A 12,929-nucleotide genomic window follows, 5' to 3' on the forward strand; every position below is an offset into this window, starting at 1 on the left:
AGTCTGTAACACGTATCCCAAATGGCTTGGCCGCATGGAGCCGATTCCTGAACAGCCATTCAGAGGTGGGCTGGACCCCTGAACGAAATGTCAATGACTGAGGTAACGCTGAGATTTTGAGCGCCTGTGGAGCCAAAACGATAAGCCGCCTGATCCAGAGTGGCGGTTCACCAGATTCGGACTCGAAACTGGGCTGGTCAGAAAGGCTCCCCGTGTCAAGTCATCCAAATGTTTTCTCCAGGTCATGTTGTAATTAGGAAAACCATCACATTTGCGACGCAACTGCTCGCTAAATGGCATACACTGTCCTTTTCCGTTCCCTCACCTGCTTCCTGTAGCGGGTATAGCCCCATTTTGAGCTGTAGTCACGCTGACCTCACGTCGTGTGACGTCCAACTTTGTGTGGACGACTGGAAGACCTCTGGCAATATGGTTCCGCACTTTCATTTATTTCCACTGAGCAATTAATATCTTACCATGCTTTATCTCTCTCGTCCTTAAGTTTTGCAAAGTAGTTGAATTGAGGGCGCCGCACGAAGCTCTAGTCTGAGAGGAAGAGGTTAACCTTGACGGGCCGTGCCATACTAATCTGAATACTGGGGAACCTCTCAAAAAAAGTGGAACAGACATTAGATTCCGTCATTATCGCTGTTCGCTGCGGCCACAGAGGTCGGTACTACAGAGTTGCGTCGCCTTCCGGCAGGCGGCGCGGCGCGTGGAGCGACTGAATGGAAAGCCAGGCCGGCGGGCGCCCCTGACTCAGCCGCTGAGGTCACGGCGGCCGCCTTATCGGCCGCTTTTGGCATCGCGGACCATGTCCACGTCCTGTCCGTGTCCCACAGAGAAGCCGTCCGGCAAGTGGCCAGCTAGCGTTCCGTGCGCATAATGCACGGAGTGGCAACTCGCACACAAATGGTCAGAACGAAGGACGGCAGCTCTCGCCAACGGAATTGTCTGACGCAACTCACTTTCTTACCTCCATGAGGAGCTAAAGTTTGACATGTTTCGACAGCTTGTATACTTGGCAGTGGAGTGATTCTGAGTAACTGCAATTCTGATACTAATTTGTGTGACCATATTTGGAGACTTCAGTGGAAGCAAGTCTTATGGAGTATAAAAATGCTAAAGGCAACAACCCATAGATATGTTTACAAACAAGCGGTCTCGACAAACGTTGCTGTCATCTTCAGGTCTGCAAAAATTTCTTACGAAACTCTTCATTTTCAGTTGGACCTAAAGCCAAGTTCTCATGTAGATATAGACATTTTATCTGCGTGACAGCTTGGCACGAGTTCTAACTCAAAATAAACAGATTTTGTAACATAAATTTTTGAAGAGTTGAAGATGACAGCAATGTCTGTCGCAACCGGTTGTTTGTAAACAGAGAAACATTTATGCGATCTTGGCTTTTGACTGGTTTTATCGAGTGAAATAGGTCGCTTCTTCTAATTTCTCAGCATGAGAAAATTCAATGAAAATCTTATAAAGACTGCCTATAGAAAATACAGAGACCATCTTGTAAAGCTTTTGAATTACATGTTTCAGCCTCTAGCTATACATATTGTATTATTAGCGGTTTCAAATTATTACCAAGACATCATCAGCTACTCTGCTTTTAAAAGAGGGAGACAGTATACTACTAGGAAATTAAATTACAAATAAAACTATCTTCTATACACAAGTATACGGACCACATACCTGTAGTACCAGACTAGTAGCTAGCAGTCGCAAGCGTGCACTAACAGCCTCAGTGGAACAACTGTTATATCAAACTACTATTACGCGCTATTGAGTTAAGTGTTGTTTTACACTCCTGGAAATTGAAATAAGAACACCGTGAATTCATTGTCCCAGGAAGGGGAAACTTTATTGACACATTTCTTGGGTCAGATACATCACATGATCACACTGACAGAACCACAGGCACATAGACACAGGCAACAGAGCATGCACAATGTCGGCACTAGTACAGTGTATATCCACCTTTCGCAGCAATGCAGGCTGCTATTCTCCCATGGAGACGATCGTAGAGATGCTGGATGTAGTCCTGTGGAACGGCTTGCCATGCCATTTCCACCTGGCGCCTCAGTTGGACCAGCGTTCGTGCTGGACGTGCAGACCGCGTGAGACGACGCTTCATCCAGTCCCAAACATGCTCAATGGGGGACAGATCCGGAGATCTTGCTGGCCAGGGTAGTTGACTTACACCTTCTAGAGCACGTTGGGTGGCACGGGATACATGCGGACGTGCATTGTCCTGTTGGAACAGCAAGTTCCCTTGCCGGTCTAGGAATGGTAGAACGATGGGTTCGATGACGGTTTGGATGTACCGTGCACTATTCAGTGTCCCCTCGACGATCACCAGTGGTGTACGGCCAGTGTAGGAGATCGCTCCCCACACCATGATGCCGGGTGTTGGCCCTGTGTGCCTCGGTCGTATGCAGTCCTGATTGTGGCGCTCACCTGCACGGCGCCAAACACGCATACGACCATCATTGGCACCAAGGCAGAAGCGACTCTCATCGCTGAAGACGACACGTCTCCATTCGTCCCTCCATTCACGCCTGTCGCGACACCACTGGAGGCGGGCTGCACGATGTTGGGGCGTGAGCGGAAGACGGCCTAACGGTGTGCGGGACCGTAGCCCAGCTTCATGGAGACGGTTGCGAATGGTCCTCGCCGATACCCCAGGAGCAACAGTGTCCCTAATTTGCTGGGAAGTGGCGGTGCGGTCCCCTACGGCACTGCGTAGGATCCTACGGTCTTGGCGTGCATCCGTGCGTCGCTGCGGTCCGGTCCCAGGTCGACGGGCACGTGCACCTTCCGCCGACCACTGGCGACAACATCGATGTACTGTTGAGACCTCACGCCCCACGTGTTGAGCAATTCGGCGGTACGTCCACCCGGCCTCCCGCATGCCCACTATACGCCCTCGCTCAAAGTCCGTCAACTGCACATACGGTTCACGTCCACGCTGTCGCGGCATGCTACCAGTGTTAAAGACTGCGATGGAGCTCCGTATGCCACGGCAAACTGGCTGACACTGACGGCGGCGGTGCACAAATGCTGCGCAGCTAGCGCCATTCGACGGCCAACACCGCGGTTCCTGGTGTGTCCACTGTGCCGTGCGTGTGATCATTGCTTGTACAGCCCTCTCGCAGTGTCCGGAGCAAGTATGGTGGGTCTGACACACCGGTGTCAATGTGTCCTTTTTTCCATTTCCAGGAGTGTATTACGACTGTTTAGTGTACACCTGCGACCAAGAGCTGGAGCAGGTCGTTGTGGTCTAACCAGGCTCTAGAACACATTTAATTTCTCAACTCTAATTGTCAAGTACGAGGAGCGTTCAATAAGTAATGCAATACTTTTTTCCTTGGCCTATATCGGTTGAAAAAATGCGGAATTTGTTGTGGAACATCTTGAAATATTCCCGCTTCAGCCCCTATAGCTTCACGAAGTCTGACAGGTGGCAGTGCTAGTACATAGCTTTCAAAATAGCGCCTGTGATTGATGTGTTTTCTAGGCTGAGAGCTGTCACTGAGTTTCCTTTGTTGGAAAACCAGAGCACCGCAGATACTCAAAGGTACTTGCAGAATGTCTACGGAGACCTGGCACTGAATAAAAGAAGTATTTTACTCTAAACTACTTCAAGGATAGGGAAGGAAATCAGCTGTGTTCTCCACAACGAAACCAACCAGGCAGTCGTCTTCATCGAGTTATGGAATTACGGAAAGCCCAAATCATAACGGCCAGCCAGATTATTAAACGTGGCTCTTCTACAATTACAGTGCAATAACACAAAATCTCCTGGAAAGCCTTTGCAGTCTCCTCTCCCGTACATCTACATATGCATACATGCTCCAAGCAATCTCTGTTTCCTTGGAATTTTTCGAAGTTTGTTATTAAACCAAGATGTGTCTTTTCCGTCCTTAATCCACTTACTCCTCACATACTTCTCCACACCGCGATTTCCAATCAGTTTAAACTTTCCCCATAATTCCTCAACGTCCATTCACTGTCTACGTAGGGTGCTAACAACTGCTTATCTCCTCTTTCCAGCACCAAAACTCCCATTGCCTTCTTGATGGCTTTGTTAACTTTAGTAACCGTCCTCGTCATGATGACATCATCATGACAAATTCATGTCTCTACGCTGACACTTTCGTTAAGATTAGGCCTGGTCTAAAATACTTCCATTGTGGGTTGTCGAACTATCTGCTCAAGACAGCTTTCGGAAAAGTCTTCAGAACTACTTCACAATGAATGAATTCAAATGGTTCAAATGGCTCTGAGCACTATGGGACTTAACTGCTGAGGTCATCAGTCCCCTAGAACTTAGAACTACTTAAACCTAACTAACCCAAGGACATCACACACATCCATGCCCGAGACAGGATTCGAACCTGCGACCATAGCGGTCGCGCGGTTCCAGACTGTAGCCCCTAGAACCGCTCGGCCACTTCGGCCGGCTTAATGAATGAATTCACAGACGTCTTGGTCTATACTCGGGAAGTTAAAGTCGACTCCAACTAATACTGAATGACTGGGATTCTTCTGTGCTACTGAGCGTAGATTTTCTTTGAATGAGTCTACGACTGTTACGGCGGTATCTGGGGGCGGGTAAAAATATCCGATGATTAACCTGAGATCAACTAGGCCGGTTACTCGCTTCCAGATAACTTGTCAGACTCAATTTCCATCTCGATAGACATCATATTTTTGTCGATTACAATTAAGACTCCCCCCTCCTGTGAGGTCCGACCTGTCATCACGATATACATTCTATGCCTTGTTAAGTACTTTGGAGTTTTCTACTTCCGATTTTATGCAGCTCTCGGTACGACCATAATTTTCGCATGATAGCTATTCTGGAAAGCCGTAAATTAAGGGACTTCGTTACGAACAATTTGACATTTCACTGTTAAAATTTTGACATTAGAAGTGTTTTTATGTTTTTACTTTCTTTGAAATCTAATTTTACTGTCTACCTACCGACTGACGAGCATTCGTAAGAGGGCCTCAAACTATGGCTGAGCGTAAAAAAACTGCTGAATAACCTCCGCAAATATGTACATCATCTGTGTAGTGCACCCCTGCCCTATCAGGTCCAAAAATCTGCAGCCAAGAGCATCAAAGAATCGATGGAGCCTCTGGTTGAGAGCATCTGTTCTGCTCCAAAACAAAGGACCCCGAGAAATTCTGGATACGATACAGCAAATTTTAAGCTCTGCTTGGACACTCTGGCAAGGGAAACAGTCTTTAGCTGCCAGCTGCCTGTACGAACTGAGGTTGGTCTCAGAGCCCAAGGCGTCATTGGTGCCGACGTGAGACACGATTTACAGGTGACTGCACCGTGCACGCTCGCTAGCCACAGGGTGGTCCTTCTCCAAGTCTCGGATGAGGCGCCCTCCCTCGGCAGAGTTACCGAGCGCACTTTGGACTTCTTTTCAGCCCTGGACGCTATTTCGCAGAGGGGGTGTATAACGCGAATCATATCGAGTCTCCCGATAACTAGCAAACTCTTTCCTCCTTGTGCTTGCTCGAATCCTGCTGAAGGAGCGATCACTTTTCCACTCACAGGGTGAACTGGCGAGGCCAGGCAGCCGCCGGCGCTCCGCCTCGAGCGATGCGAATGCGTTGCAGCGCGCAACCCACACTGAGGTGAGAGGGGTCGGATATATTGGAAGGTGCCTCGGCAGCAGAGTGCGTGGGCAACACAAATGACAACTGAGGTGTCCCATGCGATGCGTTAGTTTCCTCGACGCCGCTGCACCCTGAGACAGCAGTCTGCAGACGGCTGACCATAATCGACAGCGTTTTCAGTTGATCCCAAACTGCGGCCAGCTTCTCCTGCTTCCGCACTCAGCAGGCACACTCTTTGTCCATCCTACCATTAAGATACGAATGAAAACAATAGTTCATTCCATAAGTCATGGAAACTATGGTATGTTTTGCGATACTGAGATAATGTGACACAGTGAGAATTCCACGACTGGCACTGAACCGGTATGGCAGTGTGTGTCTGAATGCCAACATAAAATAGGGTTGCAGTACAGGAGGACAGGCTGAATTGAAACACGCTCCAGGATAGGCACCCAGTGGATACTGACAGCGTTGCCAACGATGGGCAATTGGTATTGTCATCAGTGTGTGGAAATTGTCATCGAACTGCCACGAGGACATTCACCCTGTCTGCAAAGCGCTTCCCATGCGATGGTATCCTAAATTGTGGTGTGAGATAGAACTCGTATGGGTTGAGGTTCGGTGAATAGGGTGGGCGCAGGAGAATGAGTCTCGTACAACGGCCAACCTCACACTGATTATTTCAGGCACTGGCACCTCGCATGCGGTCGCAATCTGTCGCTTGATTTCGGTAATGCTTGCCGCGGGCTTTCGAATGTAGGTACTGCGATTACGGTGATGCCACACATTCGCACGATATACCTTGACTTATGAAATGACCCTCATATTTGAGCATTGGATTTGCGCTATCAAACACGTTAAAAGCACAAATGTGTTCTACTAGAAAACAATGATGCTGTCACAGGCGCCAATTCACTGAGCGCTGGCAGGCAAGCAAATACGAGTACCAGTGGTGATGTTTCTATATTCAAACCTACAAACCTACGCGACTGTGGCACTAAGCTACACTAAAAAAAACTCCAAGCTACGACGACTGAAAACACTAATAAAAAGAAAGCCCCCTGTTTTCTTTTCGACAGGTATTTTCTGTAAGAGACTTGTCGAAAACAATGCCACTATAGAAAAAGTTCGAAGTTTTTGTTGTTTTATTCACATTTTATGCCTATCAACTCCAAAAGTGATCTTCATTTTACTATCCTGTCTTACACTTACATATTTTGGGTGTATTTCCTATTGACCGGTCACTGGCAGTTATACGCCTACGGGAACTTGAATCAGAACTACACGAGAAAAGTTGCCCTTACAGTAAAGTAACACACACACACACACACACACACACACACACACACACACACACACACACGAACACAAACACACACACAAACTTCCTTTTTTTTTGTTTCAGTTATTTTAAGTGCGTTTGACGTGTAAAAAAAAAAAGAACAGAATCTTTGCTTTGCCCCAAATAACATACTTACATACTTTCATCCAAATAAGAACGCACGGATTCTAATATTTCATCCTGCGAAAAATTCAAAGGTGGTCACTGATACGGAACCATATAGCGACAACGAGTTAAACTGGGAAATCACGTAAGAGGATTCTGAGATAAATTACATAACAACAAAAACATGTTGCTTTGTAAAACGAAGGAATAATTTTCACAGTTTGAACATCTAAGGCACGTAGACATCGAAATTAATATATACTGCGAAGAATGACAGTACCTCCCGCGTACTCTCACAGTCGCCTATTAGATATCATATTTTTCAGAAGTGAGAATCTTTCTGACAGCAAAGAACGTTCTTCACATTTATAATCCGCTGTCAGTAAATCACACAGTGTGTGATGGGACAGAATCAAAGCTAAGTCTCTAGCAGCTGTTACTGTCTTCAAAACGCACTCTCACCTCATACGTACCTCCCAATAGTTCGAATTTTACGGACTCAGAATTACAACAAAACGAGTCTAAATACCACCGAAAAAATCTTGTGTCTGTTCGTGGGCGACCGTAAATCAAACAGTAGTTATGCGGTGTAGCATCTAGTGCAACTTTTCCATTAGTACCTCTGGCCAAAAACACAATAGGAGATAGACCATATAAATAACACGCTAATCTCTTCATACCTGCTCAAAGACGCAGATCTATTTATGTAATTATCAGAACAAGAAAGTAAGCAAAGTAACCAGCTCATTCACCATCGTCCAGCAGTACGTGACAGAAGTTTTGTGTGAAGAACTGAACTTTTTTTATGCTAACTTCTACTTGTAACTCTGAAAAGAATTTTTTGTAGCGAGAGAACCAAAAGCATGAAACAGACGTCGGTCACTGCAAGAGGATATCATAGAAACGTGATGTTTGTAGAACAAAACAGGGTCGTTGACGTTCACGGCTTGCTGGACCGGGGCATGATTACAGGCATAATTAAGAAGCTATCACAGGGCCAAGCGGAAGTCATTCCGCATAAGAACACGGGCCGCTTTCACAATTCAAGAAACCGGTTTCCTCCGACAACACAGCCAGCATGTTTTTTAATCCATCGAAGAGAGAAAATCACACGTGGTGCAACGCCAAATCTCTGACATGTCCATTCGCGTTCAGACCCCACCTCTCGTACAAGGTGTTTGTTTTAACTCGAGACAACCAAATATCTCGAAAACGTACGAAAAAAAAAGTTCGAGGTGAAAAGTTAGTATTAGTAAATGGGACATCTGTCTGCTCTACAGTTGGCCACTTCCTTCCACCCTTCCTGCGTGGGTGAGGCCAACTTAGTATTTTCAAATGTGATAAATCTTCATTTTAATTTAGTATTCGGAGTCTAAGCCAAAAAAGTACGTTCAGGGTTGTCAAACCACTGTTTCCCATTCGTGGCAGATGCTGCTGTGATCGAGAAATATTAGGTGAGCCTGTTTTTGCAATTAAGAAGCGATTCATTTGATTCTATGTTCCATTTACGATGTAGATATAAAGATTTGTGTCCTGTTGTTTGATTCTGATGTTCAAACGTTACTGAATGTTGAAAATGTGACTGTACAACACAACTAATATGACTACACATTGACATTTCTGGCATATATGTAAGCTACTTGTATTGGTTGTGGTGAGTCCCTAAATCATCGGAATGCTCTATTTCGGTATCCGCCCTCGAAATCCGCCATCAGCTTGAGTGATTTCGGTGTGTATTTACATTCAACAGCCGTAACTCTTGCGCTGGCCACTCCGCAGCTACCGGGAAAGTAGAAAAAATGGTTGAAATGGCTCTAAGCACTATGGGGCTTAACATCTGAGGCCATCAGTCCCCTAGACTTAGAACTACTTAAACCTAACTAACCTAAGGACATCACACACGTCCATGCCTGGGGCAGGATTCGAACTGCGACCGTAGCAGCATCGTGGTTCTGGACTGAAGCGCCTAGAACCGCTCGGTCACTGAGGCCGGCCCGGGGTAGTACAAACCACAACCATTGTAATAAGATAAAATGTTCGCGACAGGCGCACCTACCATGAATACTCACCGAAATCAAGAACCCCAATGGTGGGAGGCAAAGCGACTCACTGATATCAAGCAACCCGATGCGAACAGAAAACTAGTACATCCACATCGTTGTTTCTGGATCACGCTAAACGTAGTTTCTAATCAGACACTGAAAATGCTATCCATAAGGTACTGTACACTCAAACTTGCAACACTCAAGTAACGTTTGAACATCATTATCGAGCGTTAGAATATAAAGGTTTTACATTTACATCGTAAATAAACTGTAGAATGAAATGTGTCGGTTCTTAATTGCAAAAACCGGCGCACTTGATGCTTATTGATTACAGTGTCATGTACCACGAATGGAAAACAATGGTTTCAGTAAACAGTACGTATTTTTTGTCGTAGAATCCGAATATGCGATGAAAACAAGGGGGTTGCCATTTAAAATACGAAATCGATCCCACTCACGTAGGAGGGGAGGATAGGAGGTGGCCAGTTGTAGCACAGACATACGTCTCCTTTACTAATATTAATTTTTCACCTAGAATGTTCCTTTCATACAATGCGTCGTTTTCGAGATATTTAGTTAAAACAAACACCCTGTATATTGTCTGACATGATTGCTGCAAGAAGGTTTCTTACCGGTTGAAGGAGCTATTTGCGAGCTCATAATTTTCATATGCTGGGTGAGTGAGGGGCAAAGCTTTCGGGATCGTTTCTATCTCGATCTAAATATCACGGGCCTCTCCGCAGGCGTCCACTCCGTAAAGATACCATACTGATCGTTTCTTTTCTTGTGGGTTACAACACTACCAGCGGAGCAGCTAAACAAACCTAAGATTGGCGTTTGTCAAGGGAATTTGGAGAAGACGTTATTTAGCCAATCTGTCGATGGTACCCGTTGGCAAAACTTATGACTCTTGAATGTTCCAGGAATCTCACAAAAATTAACAGCTACAGGGTTATTATCTTGAATGACGACGGTTTATTCTTTGCCATATGTGGAAATGGCGAGCCGTGATCACAGAGTTCCGTGTAACCTAACTGTAAATGGAGAAGAGAAATACCGTCATACGTAGAATGTCATGGGCAGCAGCATGTTGTATTCTGGGAAAGCATTACTATTAGTTAAAACTGAAATGAAAAATGATGATCCACTACATAAAAGTACTGGAAGCTTAACATTTAGCATTTAACCACTTTCTAAGCGGCTGCTAAACAGAACTGAAAAATGTCATATTAAGGACAGAAGCTTAGTTAAACAAGAAAAACATTATACTGCAAATTATTCTTCCTTTGTTACTTGGTTGTCGTCTATTAACTAAGCGAAGGACTCATAGCTCATAGTTACCAGGTAAAACGTAATACAGGTAGGAGATGCAAATAGTAGGCTGATACCCCGCTAACACAATTTGTGTGTTCGAAAAACTTCGTCTATCTTCTGGTTCTCATATAAAATTTTCTTGTTTTGGTTTAAACTGATTGCAAAGCTGCTTAATCCAATAATTGCAAGCAAATATATGACTTGACAGACAATGAAAGATCAATGACAGCCTGTCATCGTTGCTTACCGCACAAGTTGCTGATGACGAGGAAGCAGCAGTTAGGATATGGAGCAACAAATGCTGTAATCACATAAACCAGGTGCGGAATAGCAGTTACTCTAAATTTCACTGAAAGTCTTTCAGGGAAAGGTAGGAATAATAGCATAATAACTGTTTATTCGGGACAAATACCAACTCAACCTACAAAATTTTGGAAATTTTTTCACGGACCTTTTGCTTAGTATTTGCGAATTTGGGACCCACGACGTTCAGTAGCTCGTTGCAAAGCGATAACGTACTTAGGATTTATTCGGCTTGTTAACCCAATTACCGTAGTTTCCGTCAGAGTATCTTGACAACAATGAAAATACCTGTAATACAAAATCACAAGGAACATACAACACGAAAGGATCCAGGTTCTCGAAAACGCGAAAGTGCTGTGATTATGGCGAGGTCACTGCGGTGCGGGAACAGCACACCATAGCGTCCTGCGTCGGTCTTTCCCTGCATTTCGTGATCCCATACTCGAGGTGTATATCCGCCAACACTTCATCAGTACACTTATCCATACTGCTGTGTATTACTGATAAAGTCCAACTGTCGGTAAAACAAACGTGGGACGGAAGAAAGCAGTGCAGAATGCAAGCTTGAGGGCGAACAGTAGAACTTATCGAATGGAAGAAAATTGTTTCCAACAAACACATGACACGTATCTTAGACAGTTGCACTCTTGTGTTGACAACTTAAGTGAAATGTAGAGGATGTTCCCGTGACGATGTTACAAACTTTCAGAAATGATGGCGAAGGGTAGATGTATTAATTTGATTTAAGAGACCCCTTCCGGAGACGACCGAATCAGTTATAAGCGGAAATCGTTCTGATACCTGTAACGGTGGAATACATGGTTCAAAAAATGGTTCGAATGGCTCTGAGCACTATGGGACTTAACTTCTGAGGTCATCAGTCCCCTAGAACTTAGAACTACTTAAACCTAACTAACCTAAGGACATCACACACATCCATGCCCGAGGCAGGATTCGAACCTGCGACCGTAGCGGTCGCGCAGTTCCAGACTGTAGCGCCTAGAACCGCTCGGCCACTCCGGCCGGCTGGAATACATGTAGCGGTACTATTTTTTTCTACGGCTGCAACATAGGCAACTGTCAGACGTGGTAGTATGGAATAAAACAGGAAAAAAAGTCCAGTAAATATCGACTCTGAAACTGACACCTTAAGACCTACGAGCATTTGTTCAGTAGAAATGTGTTTTACAGTATCGTTGAGGAACAAGTGTTGTTAGCTCTTGAGAGCCCATGCTTACTAGACTTTTTTTCTTTTCTTTTTTTTGTCCACTCCACCACCTTTGAAAATTTCCTACTCTACAATCGTAGGAACAACAATTTCGGGACATGTCACTGTTAGAAGTATCAGAACGATTTGCGCTTATTAACTTTCGACGAGATTGTTTCCAGACCAGGGTCCTTTAGCCCAGATTGATAAATTTAGTCTTCTCAATCATAATGAATTTTGTGACATCGTCATGGAATCAAAGCGTAGATACAAATATAAATGGGCGTAAGAAATCAAACGAAATGCGAAACTTTGTAACGAACCGCCGGAGACGACAGGCACCATGTGCTAAAATAATCAGAAAATATCGACGAACAACCTCCGAAATATTGTCTGTCCTGCTCGGGGTCACTTCGTACTCTTTGAGGAGAAAACCAGTCGAAGAGAGAGGCACTCCGAGCGTAAAATTGCTTTCGAGGAAACCAGCTGACACAGAGGAACACACAAAACAAACGTGACGCGAAGTACGCCGCACCGACGTACAGCAGCGCGTGTCGCGTGAACAGACGACGTCGGCCGGATCGGTGGCAGGTTGTCGCCTCCCGGCCGGTGCAGAGTCCGGCGAGTGCTCACCTGCGGAGGCGGCGCGGCCCAGCAGCAGCGGCAGCAGCAGCAGCGGCAGCGGCAGCCGGCAGAGTCCGCGCCGGCCCATCGCGCTAGTGCGCCAGCCGCCGCCGGCCGCCGCGGCGCGACGCTGTGACGTCAGCGCCCGCTAGCGCCGCCACCGCCGCCGCCGCCAGTCCATGTGCTCGCCGCTGCTCCACTTCCTGCCGCGGGCGCAGCAGAAGCCGGCGCGCACCCACTTTGCGGTCACAGCCTCTCCTCGGCGCTGTACCCTGCAACAAAGCCGTACAGCTCATGGGCACTGTGCTAAGCGACAGCAGATTCTGCATGCACTACAGATAAACAA

General features: G+C 45.9%; 1 protein-coding gene across 1 annotated transcript in view; it reads right to left on the reverse strand.

Moving 5' to 3' along the window:
* Positions 1-12,687, reverse strand: part of LOC126187616 (uncharacterized protein ZC84.1-like) — a 127,903-nt gene extending 115,216 nt beyond the window's left edge. Inside the window, exon 1 of the mRNA XM_049928813.1 lies at positions 12,593-12,687. Within this exon, the coding sequence (XP_049784770.1) occupies positions 12,593-12,671 (79 nt within the window). The 5' untranslated portion in view covers positions 12,672-12,687. The remainder of the gene's footprint in view (positions 1-12,592) is intronic.
* Between the last annotated feature and the right edge of the window lie 242 nt (positions 12,688-12,929).

This window comes from Schistocerca cancellata, chromosome 1 (genome assembly GCF_023864275.1).
Source record: "Schistocerca cancellata isolate TAMUIC-IGC-003103 chromosome 1, iqSchCanc2.1, whole genome shotgun sequence".
NCBI lineage: Eukaryota > Metazoa > Arthropoda > Insecta > Orthoptera > Acrididae > Schistocerca > Schistocerca cancellata.